The sequence below is a fragment of the Lynx canadensis genome, chromosome B4, assembly GCF_007474595.2.
Source record: "Lynx canadensis isolate LIC74 chromosome B4, mLynCan4.pri.v2, whole genome shotgun sequence".
Taxonomy (NCBI): Eukaryota; Metazoa; Chordata; class Mammalia; order Carnivora; family Felidae; genus Lynx; species Lynx canadensis.
Window position 1 is genome coordinate 78,493,248 of NC_044309.1, and position 19,600 is coordinate 78,512,847.

Below are 19,600 nucleotides of genomic sequence, written 5' to 3' on the forward strand. Positions count from 1 at the left end.
CCCCGGCCCCATTTGAGAATCTAGAATTCTTCTAAGCCTCTCAGCTGGAAAGGTCTTTCTGCTATCCCAGAACCTCAGTTCTCACTGCTGCAAAGGTAGCAGAGGCAGCAGGTGTATGTGGATCCTTTGCTGAGGGACAGTTCTGAAAGACAGTGTCTCTACCCAGTTCTGAAAACACACACACACACACACACACACACACACACACAGGCTTCACCATATTGACCAGTGAAGCAAACTTGCTGCTGAGTCTTGATCTGTTCATCCTCCTCCACCCACATGGTGGTGTTGACTTCCAAGTTGAGAGAGGTGAGAGGCTGAAGCTGATGGCCACCTCCTGGGTAACAGGGGTTTGAGGCTGGCCCTGGTGGCCTTGGGCTAAGCCCCAACCACTACTCTAAAGTTCTGTCTGCCAACCCAGCCCATTCATCCCTTTCTCCAATCCCTCTACCTCCAATTTTGTAAGCTCTTCAAGCCCCCAAGGACTTCCTGACTGAGGTTTGGCAGCTCATGCTTGTCGCTGGGGGTGGGGGGGTCTGTCTGTCTTTCTTACACCTCTCCTCACCCCAGGGTAGACAGCCATCTGGGCGGGAGCCAACTGTACAGTCGCTAAAATTTATAGCCTACCCTGACCCCCAACTCACTTCTCCCAAGTCCAGCCTCAGGCTCCAAAAACTTGTTCCCCATATGGACATCCTACAGGCCCCAAGTGTGGGGTCCCCATAAGCTCCACCCTTTCTGAGCGACCCCTCTCCCAAAAGGCCAGGCCTCTGAGCAACGAGGAAAGAGTTGAACAGATACAGACACCTGCCTGCCAAACCCCTACCTTCCCTCTAGGAAAGAACCAGTTCTTAGATGGAGGCCAGGGTCCCAGTCGGGAGCAGGACCATGTCTGTCAGTAGACACAGGTAATTCTTTTATTGAAAGCCACAAACCACACTGCACACACCCCCTTCCTGTATTCCTCCTTTCTTCTCTCCCTCTTCTTCTCCTTCCCTCCTCCCAAAGTCAGCCCATGCTTCATTCCCCTGCAGCTCCAACACTGCCCAGCCCCTGGGCCATGTGTGCTCTGAGAACCCCTTTTCCTGCTCCGCAGAAAAAATTAACATAGAACTGTGGGCTGCACAGGTAATATGCAGTGTGTACTGTGTGTGTGTCTGTGTGTGCCTGTGTGGTACCTGCTCCAGTGAGTACCCGAGGAACTGAGTATGTGCACACACCTTGACTACTCAGACACCAAGCCATTAGATTGTGCTGTTTATTGACGATGCGATAGGAGGGTTCTAAGAAGAAAGGGGATGCAGAGGGCCTCCTCTTCTCTGCTTCTGGACACAGGAGAGTGAAGAGAGATGCTGAGTTGTACTGGGTCCCGCTCAGAGTGAGCCATGAGATGGAGCCAAGGTGGGGTGGGGACTGGCTTCTCTTGGTTGTTGTCCTTCAGTCCTCCTTGTCTTGAACACAGAACCAGCCACTAGCCTAGGCAGGAGCTGGGACAAAGGCCCCAGTGTGAGAGCTGGGGCTCAGTGTGAGCCCCAGGGAGCCAGACAGAGTATTTAGCGACTGAGCTGGAAGCTGATGTAGAGGGCAGAAGTCTGGGAGCCTGGAGCCGAGCTGATGGCATAGGTGGGGGACCTCAGCCAAGGAAAGTAGTGCCAGGCATATGCCAGGAGGAATTTCCCCAGGTTTAGTCATCCACACCTGTCCAGGCTCAGGGAGACACAGGCTGGGAGAAGTGGGTGGCCAAGGCCAGCACTGGAGGTACGAGAGCAGGGCTGGGTAGAGATGGGGCTGCTGGTGGGCTGGGGAAGAGCGTGTATGGGAGACAGCTGGGGATGCACAGGTGGCAGGAGGGCATCCGACGGCCCTCTCTACCTGCTGGCTTTCTTGGAGGACGCGCTCTGGGTGGAGCCCTTCCCCAGGGTATCCTTGTAGTCGCTGGTGCCGCCCCGGCTCCTGCCCTCCCCACCGCGGACACTGCATACGCCCGAGATGCAGCTGCTGCTGTTGGCCACGTAGCCGCCGCTGACAGAGCTGGGCCGGAGGCCATAGCCACTGCTGCCGCTGGTGCTGCTGATGATGGCTGCAGAGGGAGAGCAGGGTCAGCTCCCCTCAGGGGGCAGAACCAGAAGAGGTTACCCTTCCCTGGGACAGAGGGGCCTCTTGGGACGATGGGTTAGGTGAGGGCTTTGGTTATAGCCACATGCAGTTTGGATAAGGAGGAAGCAGTCCTGGGCTGGGATCCAGGAGACCTGATTGCTGGCCATGCCTCTGCCATCTGGCTGTTTGGGCTGTTGGGGCTGTAACCCCAACCCAGGGAAAATACCCCAAAGACAACTTCCCCCATGTCCTTCCCTTGCCTTGTGCAGCTTAGACTGGCTGATTCTTAACTCCCAGAGACCCATCCCTTTGGTACCAGCACACCCACCTATGTTCTGGATATACCCCTCCCCCTTCTATTAGCCTTTTTGCTCAACTTCCCAGCCTCCAACCTCTGCCTCTGGCTAGCTGTCCCACAGATGGCATCTTTTGGAAGCTCTGGTTTCTTAGTCCTACTGAGAAATCCAGAGATCCAATACTTTCAGCTTGCTTAGCCTCAGAGGTTCCCCCTTCCCTGATCCCCTCAGCCCCCTCTATTTCCCCAGCCCAGGGCTGGCCACAACTTGCAGCTCTGGTGTCCCGGGCCTCACACACACTCATCCTTTGTTTCCCCTTCCCTATAGCGATAGCCGTCCTAGCTGCCATCCCCTGGGAATGGGGAGACAGAGGGATAAGGAGGAAGCAGTCCTGGGCTGGGAGCCAGGAGACCTGATTGCTGGCCATGCCTCTGCCATCTGGCTGTTTGATTTCAAGGTTTTTTGCTCTCTGATCCTTAGGTGCTCATGTATACACACAGTGGGGGGACTAAGGCCCTTTCTGGTCTGCAGATTCTACAGCTTTAGGTCCAAGCATACAAGTACTTACAGATGCTGACAGGGGAGGGAAATTCTCCTGACATCCTGTTAGGGAGAGAAATAAAATAAGACCAAGCAGCCATCCAACCCACAATCTATTGACCTCAAAGCCAGTGTCCCCAACAGCCTGATGTGGGTTTCTGAACCCAGTGGGCACCTGTGGAAATTCCAGGGCTTCTTTGGAACAAGCAGAGCTTGGAAAGCTCTGGGCGCTGCCCCTGAATCTTTGGGGTAACTGGGCAAAAACCCAAGTCAAACTGCAGTCGGCACAAGGTGCGCACGTAGGTTGTCATGCACACTTCCCAAGGTCAGGCCCAGGCACTGAGTCTTTCCTGTCTGCTGAGAACAGTGGGGAAATGGGAATGGCTGCCCTGGGACATCTCTGACAAGTTCATCTTATACCTGGACAGATAAGGAAAGTGGAACTAGACGGTCTAACATAGTAATGGGTTTGGGTTCTGGGGTTTTTGTTTTTGTTTTTGGTTTTGTTTTTGGTTTTGGTTGGGGAGCTGGGTGGTGTGCTAAGTACACCAGGCTCGAAGGAGCTAATCCCTGAAGCACAGCGCCTGGCATGAAGTGAGCGCTCACGCCAGGGCAGGTGTTATGAATTACTGTTATTATTCCCATCATTCCACCCCTTCACTACCAAGAACGCATCTTATTCTGGAGAGTGTGCTAAGCTTTCTGCTTTCATCCTTCTCAAATCCCCGGGGCTCTCCTGCCAGAGCACCCACACACACACACCTGCATTCCTCGCTCTCCAGAAGCTTGCGGTAGGTGGCGATCTCCATGTCCAGGGCCAGCTTCAGGCTCATGAGCTCCTGGTACTCCCGCAGCATCCGGGCCAGCTCCTCCTTGGCCTGGTGCAGGGCGGACTCCAGCTCGTCCAGCTTGGCCCGGGCGTCCTTCAGGGCACTGTCGCCCCGCTGCTCGGCATCGGCGATGGCCGTCTCCAGGTTGGAAGCCTAAACAGGGAGTTAGAGAAGTTCAAAAACTGGAAGGGGTAATTCGAGTCATCCAAATCCAAATCTCACTAGCGCTTGCTGATTCCCAGGCAGGGATGCCCACCTCCACCCTTCACACTTCCCATTCCTCTTCTAGGCCGAGGCCCTTCCTGGAGCTGGCTATCTCCACTCGTGTTTAGGCATTGGTAGTGATGAAAAATAGCACGTCCTCCCCTCCTGCGATTGTGGCCAATTCAGTACCACGTCAGTTCATCGCAAAGACATTTACTTGGCCACCCATGTGCCAAGGATACAAAATGAATAAGAATGTGATTGACTTTTCTGCTCTGGAACTGTTTAAAGTCTGGGAGGAGAGACCATTGGAATATGGTGTTGTAGATACAATGATAGTGGCCAACCAGGGGCATAGGACCACCGACAAGGAGTGCAGGGAAGTAGATTTCCCAGAACCAACTATTATTTCCCAAGTGCTTACCATATGTCTGGTACTGCACTCAGCTCTTTATATGCATTTTATGTACCTAAGCCCATGTAGTCCTGTGCAGAAGGGATAATGAACTTGTCCCACATCACAGAGCCACTAAGTGTTAGAGCCCAGGGGCAGATGGAAAGATCACTAGACTAGGAGCCACAGTTGATTCCAATCACAGCTCTGCCACTTGCCAGCTTGCAACCCTCTTAACTTCTCTGAGCCTCAGTCTCATCTGCAACAATGGGTAATGCTTGCCTCATAGAGTCTTTGGGACGATTCAATCTGATAAAATGATAGGAGCTGCTGCTATTGATATTATACAAATGCATCTTGTCTTCTCACCTTAAAGCTGAGACTGCAGCCTATATTCCTGGGAGTGGTTCCAAGCAAGGCCTTAATAAAGCACTTTAATGGGTGCTGTCTGAGCCCACTTATCAATCATTTAATCCAAAAATGTTTATTAAGCTTCTACTATGTGCCAGGCGCTATGCTCCATGCTGGGAAAACAATGGGGAACAAAGCAGCCAGCTCCCTGCCTTCTTCCAGTCTAGTGGAAGACGGGACAGGCTGGTATCAGGCAATTGTCAAAGAGTGACAAGACAAGAGAAGTGCAGGTGCCGGCAGAGCATGTGACTAGGAAAGAGGGAACAGGGGTGTGGGCCTAGTCCATTCTGGAGAATGAGAGTAGGCTTCCTGTGGGAGAGGCTTCGAAGCAGAGGTCCTTGGGGTGAGTAGGAGATGAGATGCCTCAGGGATGTCTGCTCTAAGTACTCAAGACAGTGACCTCACTGTCTCCTTTCTTCTCGTGGGCAGAGATTTGGGAGGCTGATATCCTTGGCCAACTCATCCCCCCTTCAATTTTGCCCTCCTGCCCTGGGCCATCAGTAGCCGGTCCCCTCACCTGCTTCTTCACATTCTCAATCTCTGAGCGGATTCTCTGGATGAGCCGGGTGAGCTCCGAGATTTCGTTCTTGGTGTTTTTGAGGTCATCCCCATGGCGGCCAGCTGCCAGCTGCAGCTCCTGGAACTGGGGACCCCAAAGTACAGAGCCATAGGTAAGCATGATGCATGTGTCATGGGAGTACAGGATGTCTGGGATTGGTGATGTCATGGGGGAAGGGCATGTTGGACACTTAACTGGACATGGTCGCTGTTCTGGGAGTGTTCAAGCCCAGCCCTCATGCCTGCTGGAGTTGCCCTCCCTGGTCCTGCCTCAGCCCAGCTCACCTTGGTCTGGTACAGGGCCTCAGCCTCAGCCTTGCTCTTCAAGGCGATCTCTTCATACTGGGCGCGGACCTCGTCAATGATGCTGTCCAAGTTCAGGTCCCGGTTGTTATCCATGGACAGGATGACAGACATGTCGCTGATGTGGGACTGGATCTGAGCGATCTCCTACATGGGAAACAGGGCTGGTCTCCGAACTTGACTATAGGAGGCCAGCACCACCCCTCACCCACCGCCACCAAGCAAGGTTAGCAAATCCAGGAGACGCTAACTTAGAGGCTCTGAACCAAGACTGTTGCTCCCTGGGCAAAGTGAGCTCCCTTCAGGCCCCAGACAGACTCCCACCACCATGAAGCCAGGACCTGGACTATTTCCTTCCCACCCAGAGGGTGCAGATTAGGAGCTTCTTGGGGCTAAAATGGGAGATGAATGGCCAACCAGGGGGCCTCCCTGAGAGAGGGGAGCCTCCTCCAGCCCCCAGAACAGAGTTTTACCCACTGGCTGCCCTCAGAGGGGTGGGTGGAGAGACAGACTTACGGCTTCATAGAGGCACTTGAAAAACTTGATCTCCTGATCCATGGAGTCCACCTTGGCCTGGAGCTCCTCCTTATTGGCATAAGCTGCATCCACGTCCTGAAAGATGCCCCCACCATCCCTCGGTCACTACCAAGAAGAAAACACCAACCCCAGCCTGGGTGCCCTGCACATGGAAATAGCTTCCCTCTTCTCTCTGAGAGGCTCATGGGAAAGGACAGGAACGAACAGAAGGGCCAGTCCTGCCCCATCCTGAGAATCTATGCTCTCAGCAGGAATGAGGTTCCCCTCTGAGGAAGGGAGCCCCAGCCAGACAGCTGGAACCCCAGCCATCAGTCATCCTTCTGACGTCTAGGTCAAGCCCCGTGGTCTCTGGGGAGCCCCCGTGTGTCATCCTCTGCTGTTCTTTGTTGTGGACAAACCCTGTCCACGTGAAACACTCAGGAAGGCCATTATTGTCTCTGCCTTTTCATTCCCTCTCTGGGTAGTCCATTGTGGTTTTCCCTGGCCCCCCTCATTATTTTGCAATTGCCTCTCTTTCACTGAGAGCAGAGCACACTGGTAGGCTCAGCCTTCCCTGGTCCCAGGCCAGCCCCGGACTCAAGGCCTGCCTTCCCCCTCACCTTCTTGAGCAGCACAAACTCGTTCTCTGCAGCTGTCCGCCTGTTGATTTCTTCCTCATACCTGCAGGAAAGCCAGGGCTCAGCTGGTCAATGCGTCTCACTTAGAACCCTCTCACCGAGAACCCTCATCCCTCAAGAAAGACTCTGAACAAGAGGCAGTGTGCCCATTTGAGGGGACAGATGCTAATGGGCCACAGAATATTGGGCTGCTGGGGCTGCCAGGCAAGGGAGGCTTCCTGGAGGAGGGGACACGGTAACCAAGTTGGAAAAAAGGAGATTGTTGGAGATCTAGGTACAAAAATGAGGGAGGAACACGTGGAGCAAATGTTCTGTGAGAAATCTCAGAGGGAGCAAGGAGCAAATTTGAAAATTTGAATCAAGCCTTTCAAATGAATGGGGGTGTTTCCTTAGTTACTCCTCTTGGCCATTCGGGGAGGTGGATGGATGTAAGTCCCCTTTACCAGGGAAGACCCAGGAGCTCTGAGTGGCTTACCCAAGGTTTCCCTCACCCAACCAGACATAATCCTTTGACCACCGTCCAGCTACCTGGACATCTGTCCTATGTGCCAGATCAGAGGCTGGAGAATCAAGTTCCAGAGTTTTGTGGGAGCAATTCTGCCTGGTATGACAAGGAACATTGCCCCTCACCTCCAACACCTTTCAGCTGGGGTAGCTGCCACTCCTGCAGAGGGAGCTCAAAGGGAAAGGGGCAGCTGTCCAGCTGCAGCAAGATCCCTTCCCCACTCACTTCTTCTTGTAGTCCTCCACCACGTCCCGCACGCTACGCAGCTCCGAGTCCAGCCGCACCCTGTCCCCGGACAGCGTCTCCAGCTGCTTCCGCAGGTTGCTGATGTAGCCCTCGAGGATGGGCTCCAGGTTGTTCTTGCAGTTGTTCAGATCCAGCTGCTGTAGCAGCTCCCACTTGGTCTCCAGCACCTGGTTCTGCTGTTCCAGGAACCGCACCTGGAACCCAAAGAGCAGAAACTGTTGAGTCCCCCGTGGAAACAGTCACACCTGTCTTTCACAAGGCACTGTGCAAAGCACTCTGCCTGCATTTTCTCCTTTTCTCCTCATGACAGTTGCATGAGGTGGGATAATCATGAACCCCACTTAATGGAGAGGAAACTGAGCCATAGAGAATTTAGCCCCTTTCCAAGATCCAATGGTTTGATAAGTGAGGGAGCCCAGACATGTGTCCCTGTAACTCATGCACCCAGTCGCTCAGAACCCCCTATGGCCAAACCGACTCAGGGCAGGTGTGTGCCTAAAAAATACTAGGACAGAGTCAGGCTGGGTCCATCTTTGGAAAGCTTGACCTTGCTGAAGATGGGAGTCTGTCCTTCATTTTATAACATGTCAAGTTCAACAAGGCTCAAAGGGCTTCCAGGTAATCTAAATATCTGCATCAGGCTCCAGCTCCTTCATTGCCCGTGTCCTCCTCCCTCAGCCCTAGTTCTGCCCCTCAGAACCATCTTCCACAGGGCAAAAATGGCACGTGGGGCATGATGGGCAATACTCCCTATGCCACTGTGGATTCGCTGGGCCAGGAAACTGACCAGTGGGAGGGGATCTACTTATTGCTCGCTTGTGTGGTTTGGGGCGGTACAATTTTTTAAATGTGACTTAATCCACATGAGCACAGCCAGTGTCTAAATAAGATTGTGTTCCTTATCGTCATAAACACAGGACCTCAGAAAACCATCAGGGATTCAGTGTTGAGATGAGATCAGCCACCAAACTGCTTGCCCCCAGCAGATTATCCAGTCTTGCTTTGGTTTAACCAATCCTGACTCTTTCATGTAAATTCTTAAGACTAAGCATTAACCACAGAGTAAAGCCTACACCCAGGACACCACAATTCACATCAGGACCACACACTGGCTAATCGGGACCACTGATAAGATGTACCCGTATTTTCTGGCTCCCTGGCGTTAGGCGACTGTGCTCCTCTGGACACTGAAGTTATTTGGAAACTGTCCAGGCCTTTGAGTTGGCTTCTCCCTCACTTCAGACAAACCACCTTTGTTCAGACGTGACTGTCTTCATGAAGAAGGTGACTCTTCTTTCCATGTCTCCAGACTTTGCCCCTTAATGGGGTTTGACCAGCCCAGCCAAAGGTCAGTCCACTCCCATGTGACCCCCAAACCCCAAACCTCAGAGCCCTTTGATCTTCCAAATGTGAAATGGTTTGGAGGAATAAAGAGCCACAGAGACAGTGCTGGCCCCTGAGGTGAGCAAGGGATCCTCTGAGCAGGTGTCTAGAGCTGGGGGACGGGAGTAGGCTCCAATGGCCACTGACCATTTCAACCATAGGCTTTGTTCTGGGCTGACCCGTCCTTGGTGCCTAACTGCCACATAGCCAGTGTAGCCCCCCATCCCCAGTACAGTCTCACTTTCCTTCCTTCCCATCCCCACCCCAGATGCCAAACCCTGGCATGGCATTTATCTCCATGCTTTTGCTGACTCATAGAATGGGAGTAATAATTGCTCATCTACCAAAAGTCAGGGGCTTATCTGGACTGCATGATGCCTTGAGGCCTATTCCAGACCTGTGGTTCCTCCTCTTCTCAACACCCCTCCCTGATCGCTCTGAAGATAAAAATGATAGTAACAATAACCACCATTTGGGAGTACGTGTGCGGCACTGTGCCAAGATCTTCACAAGCATTTTCTTTTATAAACCTGGTGACAAACCCCGAGAAGTAGGCTATTATCTGCATTGCAAAGATGACATAGAGGCAGAGATAAATAACTCTCTACATGGCTGGCTCTGTGGCTGGCTTAGCCAAGACACAGCTGGAAAGTGATGGGGCCGGAGTGGAAGCCAGGTCTGACCTGAGAGCAGTGTGGAGACATCTTTCCCACTGCACTCTTCTGCCTCTGGCTCTCCTTAGCCAACTAAAAAAAAAAATTCCCATGGCCGAGCCACCCGGGAGTGACCACACTCTGATGCTTCTAATCCATGAGTCAAATGACTAGTGGAGGAGATCTGCTCGCAATGGATGGGAAAAAGACAAGCTTTCCTGGTTGCTCTGGGGCAGATTCCCTCTCACTGGCTTTCCCCACACACAGCCTGCATGGACCCCAGGCTTAGCAATGGCACCAAGCCGACCCTTGAGTAAGAAGCAGGGATCTTCCCTTTGGAGCTCCTGCCAGTACCCCCCATGAGCCTCTGCCAGCAGAGACAGACCTACCTCTGTCTTCTCTTAGGAAAGATTATGCAAGGAACCTTAAACAAGTCACCCTGATGAAAGAAAACACCTGTTTTGTGCCTCCTCATAGCTAACCTGAGGAGAATCAGTCTGGAGACATGGAAAGAAGAGTCACCTTCTTCATGAAGACGGTCACCTCTGAACAAAGGTGGTTTGTCTAAAGTGAGGGAGAAGCCAGCTCAAAGGCCTGGACAGTTTCCAAATAACTTCAGTGTCCAGAGGAGCACAGTCCCCTAACCCCAGGGAGCCAGAAAATATGGGTATATCTTATCAGTGGTCCCGATTAGCCAGTGTGTGGTCCTGATGTGAATTGTGGTGTCCTGGGTGTAGGCTTTACTCTGTGGTTAATGCTTAGTCTTAAGAATTTACATGAAAGAGTCAAGATTGGTTAAACCAGAGAATCCCTTCTCTGTAACAAAAGCTCATGTTCTAAGAAGAGAAGAGAAGTTAGACCCACCTTGTCGATGAAGGAGGCGAACTTGTTGTTCAGAGCCTTGATCTGCTCCCGCTCCTGGGCGCGCACTTTCTGGATCTCAGGGTCCAGCTCCACGTTGAGGGGGGCCAGGAGGCTCTCGTTGACAGTGACCTGATGGATGCCTCCAGGTGGGCACACAGTTGGACACACGGGCCCCAGGGCCACACTGCCAAACATGCTGCCAGCAAAGCCACTGGCCCGGCCCCGGCCAAATCCATAACCACTCTTCCCGCTGCCGCTGGCCATGTTGAGGGAGATGTTCCGGATGCCCCCCAGACTGTAGAGGCTCCGGCTTCCGAAGCCCCCGCTGAGCCCTTTGCCCCCTGCCCGGTAGGAGGACGAGCTGCCCCCTGAGAGCACTGCTGAGCAGCCGCTGAAGCCCCCCTTGGCGGCAGCCCCCGACTTGCAGGTGAACTGGCGGTTCATGCTGCTGGTGGAGATGGAGGTCAGATGCAGGAGGGGTGAAGGCCAAGTCCCACACGGGCTCTGCAGCTTGCAGTGAGGACTGGCAGGGCACCCTTCCTTATATGTGCTTGGCATTGGGGCTTGTGGATGGGCAGTCAAGAGCTTAATTCATGGGTTTGGCTTGCCTGGGAGCAAGAAGTCATTTTCTCTATGCTGAGCTAGAGATCAAGCCCTCCCCACCTCTGAAACAACATGAAACCTTCAAATTGCTGGGCTTGCAAGCCTTGCTCATGTAATTTGGGTTTTATCTAATTAACCTGCTGTTATAGGGTAATTTGCCCCAGGCCCCAGCCTCTCCAGGGGGATGTCACTGGCATTTCACCATCCTGACTAAACTTCTCTGGGTTATGGGCTTCCTCCTGGGGGCTCAGGGACCTGGAAGGGGATGGGCTTTCCTTGACAGAGTAGGCTCCTGGGTAGAGTGTCTGGGGGCTCCAACCATAGGTGCGTCCTCGTCTTTACCGGAAAGAGACCATTCATTCTGGTCTCCTGGAGACACACCCCACTGATGGCCTCTTCCTCTAACCCAGAGAGGACAGTGGCCCTATGTGCTGGGGTGTGAAGGATGGAGTGACCCTCATGAGGACATGAGGGGTCATAGGCTTCCATCAGTTCTCCAGGAAATGGGATCTCCGCACTTCATGACTCTCAAGCTCCAATAAGGCAGGCTGGAGGCTGTGCAAGGCACAATTGATGTCTAGTAACAAACACTGGACAGAATGAAGAAAAGGAGGAGGGAGTTGGAGCAGGTGGCTGAAAATTCAGGGAGTCAACTCAGAGGAGGCAGGGAGATGGCAGAGAGAGGCTCATCAGGGCCTGGAGGCTTCAAGGAAGGACTCCTGGGTGGTCCGTTGGCTCATTTCTGTCTTGTGTATCTGTTAGTAAGAGCAGGAACAAGCTGAGGACAGGAACCATCTGTTTAGAGTTCAAGTGGAGGAACTGCTGTCCAGGTGAAACTGAACTCCTATGCATCTCTTCAGACCCACGCAAGCCCAGTGAGTACCTTGCTGTCCTGCTCCAGCCTGAGATACTTGCCCCAAACTCTGCCTGCTGTCCCTGCCATCTCAGATGCCTGACTCTTGACCCGGGCCCCAGTCCTCCCCCGTGAATGCCATTGCTGCCAAGACCCCTGTTCTGCCTGTGGCCGGCTCTGTCCCCAGAGATTGCCTTTACCCAATGATCTCTATTGGGACCCCAAGGTGGGCCATGACTCTTGGCCGGGTGAAGCCACTGGAGAGAGAAAAATCCGGAACCAAGCTGGTGTGGGGCTCTCTCACTCTGTTTAGGAGTTGGCCTGGCATCCATTCCCTCTTCCTCCCCCATACTCCTCCTTACCCACCCCACTGCCATTTTGTCTTCCTGGCTTACCAGAACTTTTCTCTTCCTCCCTTCTCTCTTTCCCACCTTGTGTCTCCGACATCCATCCATCTTTCCCTCTTCCCCTTTCACCACCTCTGCTCTATTGTTCCCTCTCCCAGAGGTCTTCCTGGGTCATCCCAGCCCATATCTGAGCCCCCCTTTATCTCCCTAACCCTTAGCATGTTCTTAGTGTGTTCTGGAAGGACAGTGGCTCTGTGGGAAGCCCCTATGAGGTCCCTCTGAAGGCTGTGTCACTTCATCTCAGTTTTCCTTTGTAAGGAAAGTAGAAGGTTCTCCAGATCAGAGACCACCTAGCTACTCCTCCCTCCCTCCCCTATCCTTCCTTTTCTCCCTTCGGTAAACCTCTATTGAGAGCTTCTGTGTGCCAGGCATGTGCCCAGTGTAGGGGACATGGGGGCTTGTGGTCTAACGTTAAAGGCCTTTCCCAGCTCTTGGAACCTGTCCTAACATGATGTCCCCTCGATGGCTGGCTGTGTGTTTCTGTGACATGCATGGCAGCTCACCAATCCAACCTTCAATGTCCCTGCAGCTGCTGCCCTGCCTTGTCCTCTCTCCCTGTCCTTGATGTTCCCTGCTTCAGCCAAGGACATCTCCCCAACAGGCCTCATCTTCAAGTGCTTCCGCAGTTCTGCCACACTATCCCTAACCAGCCTGGAACACCTTTCTCCCCATCCCTTCTCATCCATATCCTCTGCTCTTTCAAAATCCTGCTTAAAACCCTGGTTCAACCCCATCTCCTCCTCTGTGTGCTGGACCCCTCTGTCCATTGACACCTGTACTGCTGTGTTCCCTGAGGGCCCAGGGCCTGGGTGAGGGTCCCATGTCTCCCAGTTGACCCCTCCCCCTGTACCTCTCCTCAGGACCCAAGACCAGCCTCTGGGCATCCCTTCCTAACCGCCAGAAGACTGACAGTTGTTGGAGAATTAACCAAACAGCATGGATGTTGCATCTTCAGGGAGCCCCTGGGCCCGAGTCCACCTAGAATGCCACCAGGTAGGAGCCCAGACCAGGAGCTGGCTCCAGGGGTCTGGATCCCACTCACCACCCAGCAGCGCTTAACCTCTCCAAGCCTCAGCTTCCCCAACACAAGTGGGATTATAAACTCCTGATGGGGTAGCTGTGACGGTCCCATGGGAAGCACTCCGTATATGCCTGCTACTTATTCAGTGTTCAGTCGATGTTCTCAAGTACCAAAAGTACAGAGTAAAGTAGAAGTTAGGAATCGACCTGTCCTCTCCTGTTCTGCTCTCTCTCCTCCTTCCTCTCCTCTGGGAGAGGATGTTTGGATCAGTACATATCCATACAGTGTCATCTGCTGTTGGAGGGCAAGAAGGGGCTGCTGCCCCCAGAGATCCTAGGCTCGAGGAATCAGTCCACTCAGACCATTCCTGATCATGGAAAACTCGCCACTAGAAATAATAATAATAATAGTAGTTGTAGTCACTGTCTACCGAGCACTTGCCAAGTACCAAACTCCGTAAGAAGCACTTTTCAAACATTACATTTATTGCTATTGATCCACTTATCAGATATTTACTGAGCACCTACCAGGTGCTAAGTGGGGCGCAATACAAAGTATCCTGTCCACAAAGCACTTCGTTTCTGGATCCATCCAAATGCAGGTGTCCCTGGGAAAAGCATCTCATTAAGCTATTAACAAGTCATTAACACTTTAGCATGAATTAGTTAATCAGATACTAGCCATCAGGAATGGAACACCCAATGTTGTTGATGAGGATGATGATAGGAGAGGAAGGAGGAGAGTTCGGGGCCACCCACAGGAAGGGTGGGCCCAGGTAGGGCTCCTGGAGTGCATGTGTTTTTGCTGGAGGAAAAAGGGAGGGACAGAAGGAAACCAGGATAGAACCACAGTTCAGCAAGGTTATGAAGGCCCTGCCCTAGGCTTAATTAAGACCTGGGGAGACTTAGGGGCTGGATGGGGCAGAGCCCCCTGCTTTGGGAGGCCTTGGGGCTGGCAGAAGAGACAGGCTACAATTTCCCACATCTTGTGTCCCAACTGCACCTTGCCCTCACACTCTTCAAGGTACCAGGATCACTGAGTTTTCTAGCTGAGAATTATATTCTGAGACAGGCATGGACATCTCTGAGCCTCAGTTTTACTGATCTGTGAAACAGTCGGGAAGTGTCTCAGATCAGAGAATCAAACCCCCACGTTACCAGGAACATCTAGCTTTCCTTAAACATTCAAGGAAATTTTTAATTGCCTGTTAAATAAATTACATCTGTACGGTTTTATAGCCAAAACAGGTTACTTTATTTACACAAAGAATTTAATTACACAGCTTTTTGTGATGATCAGTGTGACACACTCGTTGTGATCTCTTGGCCCCAGTCAAGACCCATTGGCTCCCTTCTGGGGTCTGATAAACCTCCAGAGAAAGCCTCAGAGGGAGAAGGGAAAATCAAGTACAATCCAAGAGGGTACTAGAGATTGAAGGAAAAAGGAAAGACACAGAGGGGAGGCGAGCCCTGGGGACACTGAATCCACAAGGGCTGCCTGGAGGAGGGGGTTTGGGTTCTAGTCTGTTAAGGGAAAAAGGTTTGGGTGGGCTGGCGATGGGGAATGGCAAAAGCAGCCCAGGAAGGGCATTTGTAAGGAAAGGGCCCTCCAGCTGGAGCAAGCACTAGCAAAGGGCGAATATGGGTGATGGCCCCTAGATCCCAAGCTGTGTATGTAATAGGGAGGCATTGAAGGCTCTTGAGCCAGGTAGACCCTGAGCAATACAGTTTGAGGAAACAGAATGTAACTACTGGGTGGGTAGGAAAAGTGGGGGTGGGGAGAGGCTGGAGGCATTGAGAGGGGCAGGGTTCTTGGAGAAAATAATTGTCTCCAAAATTAGAGAGAATGAGCTGGGTTGTTTGGATGACATCAGCTCCAATCCTGCCAGCCCTCCTCAGCAGATGGACTCAGGAAGTGAGCGTGCGGTCTGTGGATCCCCCACAGGTCCCCCTCGAACCCTTGTGCTCCCCGCAGTTTCAAGCAGGTGCGGCACTCAGGCCCAAGGTGGCTGGATGGAGCGCAGTCCCTGGGGGACTTGGCCTCAATCAGAGCCCCTCATATGGGGGCAGGACAGCTGTTCAGCAGGTTTGCAGCTGGCAAGGCCAAAGGTGAGCTCACCCCAGAGGAGCTGGGGTATAAAGGATGGAGGAGGGCTGTCCCGCCAGGCACTCAGCTCCACTCCCACTGTGTGGTGTGACTGCCAGAGAGGCGTCCTCCTCGTTCAGCTCTGTGGCCAGGAGCATCTCCCTTGAGCTTTGCTGGCCATCTCCTTCCTCCAGCCCCACTGAAGCCTCTGATGAAGTGTGTGGATTTGGGAGTGTGAGGAACCAGGTCCTGGTCCCGCCGGGTGACCTTGGGAAGGTCTCCCAACTTCTTAAGCCTCTGTTTCCACATCTCTAAAAAGGGGGATGCTCATATGTGCTCCACCTGCTCCCAGAGGTGGATGGGAGACACCTTGTAAATAACAACGATAATGATGGTACTGATCTTACTAATAACAGCTAACACACACTGTGACCTCTGCCAGGCACCGCTCTAAGCCGTCCGTGTGTGGTAGCTCATTTAGTCCTCACAGCAGCGTGTGAGGTGGGCACTATTATCAACCCATTTTACAGATGAAGATATTGAGGCACAAGGAAGTTAAGCTCGTAAGTAGCAGAGCCAGGGTCTAATCCGGACAGCCTGGTGGCCATCTGCACTCTTAGCCTCTACGTTGTGCTGGCTTTCCTGTGTACAAGTGCCTGTCCTATTCCAGGTGCTCAGGGCCACTCCCCTCAAGTTCCGTTTCCTGGTCCCTGCTGTCCCTCTGTCATCTCAACCTCAGTGTGAAAAACAGATTTTCTCCTGTTCTTCTTCCTGCACAGACCCTCCAGCCTGCTGTATCTGACTCCTGCTCTCCTTCTCAGCCTTCTTTGCTCTTCCGAAGAACATTAATGTAGTGTCAGGACTCAGGTGAAAGTAGGTGGCGGGGGGTGCTTGTGAGGTAGCTACGTGTTTCTCACATATATCGGCTTTTCCCTGATGTCATGTTCTCCCAGCCCATGTGAGAGGACGTGTGTAGGTGCACATCTGTGCGTGAGTGGTCGTGAGCATGGACATGGGCAGAATGGGTGGCCAGCCAGCAGGGAGTGGCCTGGCTGTCCCAGTGGTGTGTGGCTGACATCCACTGTGATGGGCTAGTGCCTGACTGTACCGGCTGTTACGTATTTTGGGTATCTTCTGAAGACATGGGTCTGTGGGCCAATGAGCATGTGTCTGTGCATGTATACACTGGTTTCTGATGACAAGGGGCCCCTGTTGGACTAGCTCTCTGTTCCTCTCCATTGGTGGCACACAGGTCAGTGTCCCATTTTCATTATATTCATTTTCAATAATAGCCATGAGGGGCAGCATGGTGACTCCCAGCTGGTGACCATTTGAGGGAATCAAATTCATTCATTCTTTCAACATCCCTGAAACCACAAAAGTAGGAGAGGTTCTGGCTAGTTGGGCCTGAAAGAACATCTCTTCCTGGGGGGGGGAGGGGGGCAGTAGGATGAACAAGGTGACTTCTCAAGGTCACAGAGCATCCATTTCACCGAGAGCTTCTCTGCCAATGCACACGGACGAATCAGTGAGAGCCACACATGATACCAAGTTTGGAAGAGAGGGAGAAGGTTTGTGAAGAGGAGAAAACAGGAGGGTTCCAGGCAGAGGGAAAAGGCACAGGGAGGAGAGGTGGGGGAGAGCAGCTGTGGCTCCAGGAGGCAGAGCACACACACTGACTGCTGTCTTCTTAGCAACCACTCTGGGCCAGGCATTGGCCACATACTGGGGACAGAGGAAGACAGGCTGGCAAATCCCCTGGGCTTGTCCTTGACCAATCAAATGGAGGGTTAGTTATCTCTGTCCCCCTACTGGGCCCGACTGCTCCCCATCTTTATCACAGGTTGCTATTTGCCATATGGTAGGAAAGGCTGGGAGCAAAGTCCAAGGACATGGTCTCTTTGGTCTTTTTCTTGCTTCCCTCCACCCCCAAATTTTACTTTTTATTTGCGTGAGAGTCCCATAACATAAAAGTAACCATTTTAAAGTGAACGATTCAGTGGCATTTAGTATATGCACCATCACTCTGGTGCAACCATCACTCTGTCTAGGTCCATACATTTCATCACCCCAAAAGGAAATGCAGTACCCACTGGCAGGCTCTGCCCCTCCCCCAACCCCTGCAACCAAGTCTCTATGGATTTACCTATTCTGGACACTTTGTATGAGTGGAATCATACAATGTGTGACCTTTCATGTCTGCCTTCCTTCACTTAGCACCGTGTTTTCAAGATTCGTCCATATTGTAGCATGTATCAGTACTTCATTCCTATTTATGCCTGAATAACATCCCATTGCCAAGGATATACCACAATTTTTTTTTATCTATTCGCTCATTGTTGGACATTTGGGCTATGTCTTACCCTTCTAGGCTGCTATAACAACTATAACAAACACCACAGACTGGCACCTTATAAACAACAGAAATTTATTTCTCACAATTCTGAGAAGTCCTTCTGAGTCCTTCTGAGAAGTCCAAGGTCAAGGCACCAGTATGGTCGCATAGTGGAAGAGGCCCTCTTTCTGGTTCATAGCCACCTACTTCTCACTATGTCCTCCTATGGTAGAGGGGCTAGGGAGCTCTGTGGGGTGTCTTATTAGAACACTGATCCCACTCACGAGGGCTCCCCCCTCATAACCTAACATCTCCTAACCTCCCTCCTCTTAACCCCCCATCTCCTAACATCACCGTCTTTGGGGGTTAGGATTTCAACATGTGAATTTGGGGGACACACAAACACTCAGACCACAGCAATGTGTTTCTGCCTTTAGTTATTGCGAACAGTGCTGTGATAAACATGCATGTACATGAATTTGCTTAAATGCCTGTTTTCAATTCTTTAGGATATACATACCAAGGAGTAGAATTGCTCATATGACAACCCTACATTTAACTCTATGAGGAACTGCCCAGTTGTTTCCCACAATGACGAACCATTTTACATTCCCACCAGCCATGTACAAAGGTTCCAATGTCTCCTCATGCTTGCCAACACTTTTTATTTTCCATTATTATTTTTTTTATTACAGCCATCCCCAGTGGGTATGAAATGGTACTTCACTATGGTTTGGATTTGCATTTCCCTGATGACTAATTGTGTTGAGCACCCTTTTATGTGCTCTTTGGCCATTTGTAGATCTTGGAAAAAAGAAGTCCATTAAAGTCCTTTGCTCAATTTTTGGTTGGGTTGTTTGTCCTTTGTTGTTAAGTGCTACGAGTTCCTTATATGTCCTGAATACTAAATCTTTAGCAGATGTTTGATTTACAAAGATCTTCCCTTATTCTGTGGGTTTTCTTTTCACTGTCTTGATAGTGTTGTTTCATGTACAGAAGTTTTAAATTTTGAAGTCCAACCTCATCTATTTTTTCTTTAGGTGCTTGTGCTTTGATGTCATATCTAAGAATCCTTTACCAAATCCAAAGTCATGAAGATTTATTCCTATGTTTCTTCTAAGAGATTTATGGGTTTAGCTCCTATATTTAGCTTGTTGATCCATTTGATGTAATTTTTGTATATGATGAGAAGTGGGCGTCCAACTTCATTGTTTTACATGTGGCTAGCCAATTGTCCCAGTATGTCTAGGCATGGCATTGGCATCCTTGTCAAAATGGCCATAAATGCATGGGTTTTACTCCCCCAAATCTTTTGAATGCATTTGTGCTAGGTAAAAAGATCCTAGGAGCATTATCTCCTAGGTGCCTCTGTTAGGTAAAGCTCCCTTAAGTGTAAAGCCCGGAAAAGAATAAGGCAGTCCTTGCCCTTGAAGCCCCCAAGTCTGGCCCTGATGGAATCAGTCACACAGAGAGAACATCTCAATCACGTGTGGAAGTGTCATGTTGGAGTAAGCAATGGGCACTGCAAGATCCTAGAAAATAGGCACTCGGCCCAGCCTAGGGATTCATGGAAGTTTCCAGAAGGAGTGGGTACCTGAATGGAATCTCAAAGGAGCATTAAGAGTTGTCCAGGTAATGAAAGGTGCAAATGACAGTCTATGCACAGAAGCTGAGTACGAGCATCACCTAGATAGATGATTCAGCTCCTAAATACATCTTCATTGGAGGTCTACACAGAGCAAGTAAACCAGATGCTTACCCTCCCAAACAGTGTGGACACTCCCTCATTCCCCGGGGCTGCTCTCCAACCAAAAGTTCCATGCACACCTGTTTCTTCTGGTCTCTTTGTCCTGTGTGC

The 19,600-nt window shown here is 51.5% G+C and overlaps 1 protein-coding gene across 3 annotated transcripts; it reads right to left on the reverse strand.

Moving 5' to 3' along the window:
• Positions 1–1,241: 1,241 nt before the first annotated feature.
• Positions 1,242–10,979, reverse strand: KRT71 (keratin 71). 3 transcript variants are annotated; one of them, XM_032593737.1, is made up of 10 exons: positions 10,439–10,950; positions 7,518–7,732; positions 6,770–6,830; positions 6,150–6,245; positions 5,616–5,780; positions 5,290–5,415; positions 3,696–3,916; positions 2,962–2,996; positions 1,873–2,080; positions 1,242–1,487 (listed from the first exon to the last, which is right to left on the reverse strand). In XM_032593737.1, the coding sequence occupies exons 1-10, from the start codon at positions 10,880–10,882 to the stop codon at positions 1,472–1,474; spliced, it is 1,587 nt and encodes a 528-aa protein (XP_032449628.1). In that variant the 5' UTR covers positions 10,883–10,950; the 3' UTR covers positions 1,242–1,471. The 3 variants fall into 3 exon arrangements, with proteins under 3 accessions (XP_032449628.1, XP_032449627.1, XP_032449629.1); XM_032593736.1 differs by having other exon boundaries at positions 1,247–1,513; positions 10,439–10,979; XM_032593738.1 differs by lacking the exon at positions 5,290–5,415 and having other exon boundaries at positions 1,247–2,080.
• Positions 10,980–19,600: the final 8,621 nt, after the last annotated feature.

Coding starts and splice junctions, on each gene's coding strand:
- KRT71 (XM_032593736.1), bottom strand. CDS start 10,882: ATGAACCGCCAGTTCACCTGCAAGTCGGGGGCTGCCGCCAAGGGGGGC. Junction 5,416..5,615: donor AGGCCCTGTACCAGACCAAG/GTGAGCTGGGCT, acceptor TGGGGTCCCCAG/TTCCAGGAGCTGCAGCTGGC. Junction 2,081..2,961: donor TCCCTCCCCTGTCAGCATCT/GTAAGTACTTGT, acceptor CTCCCTCTGCAG/CCATCATCAGCAGCACCAGC.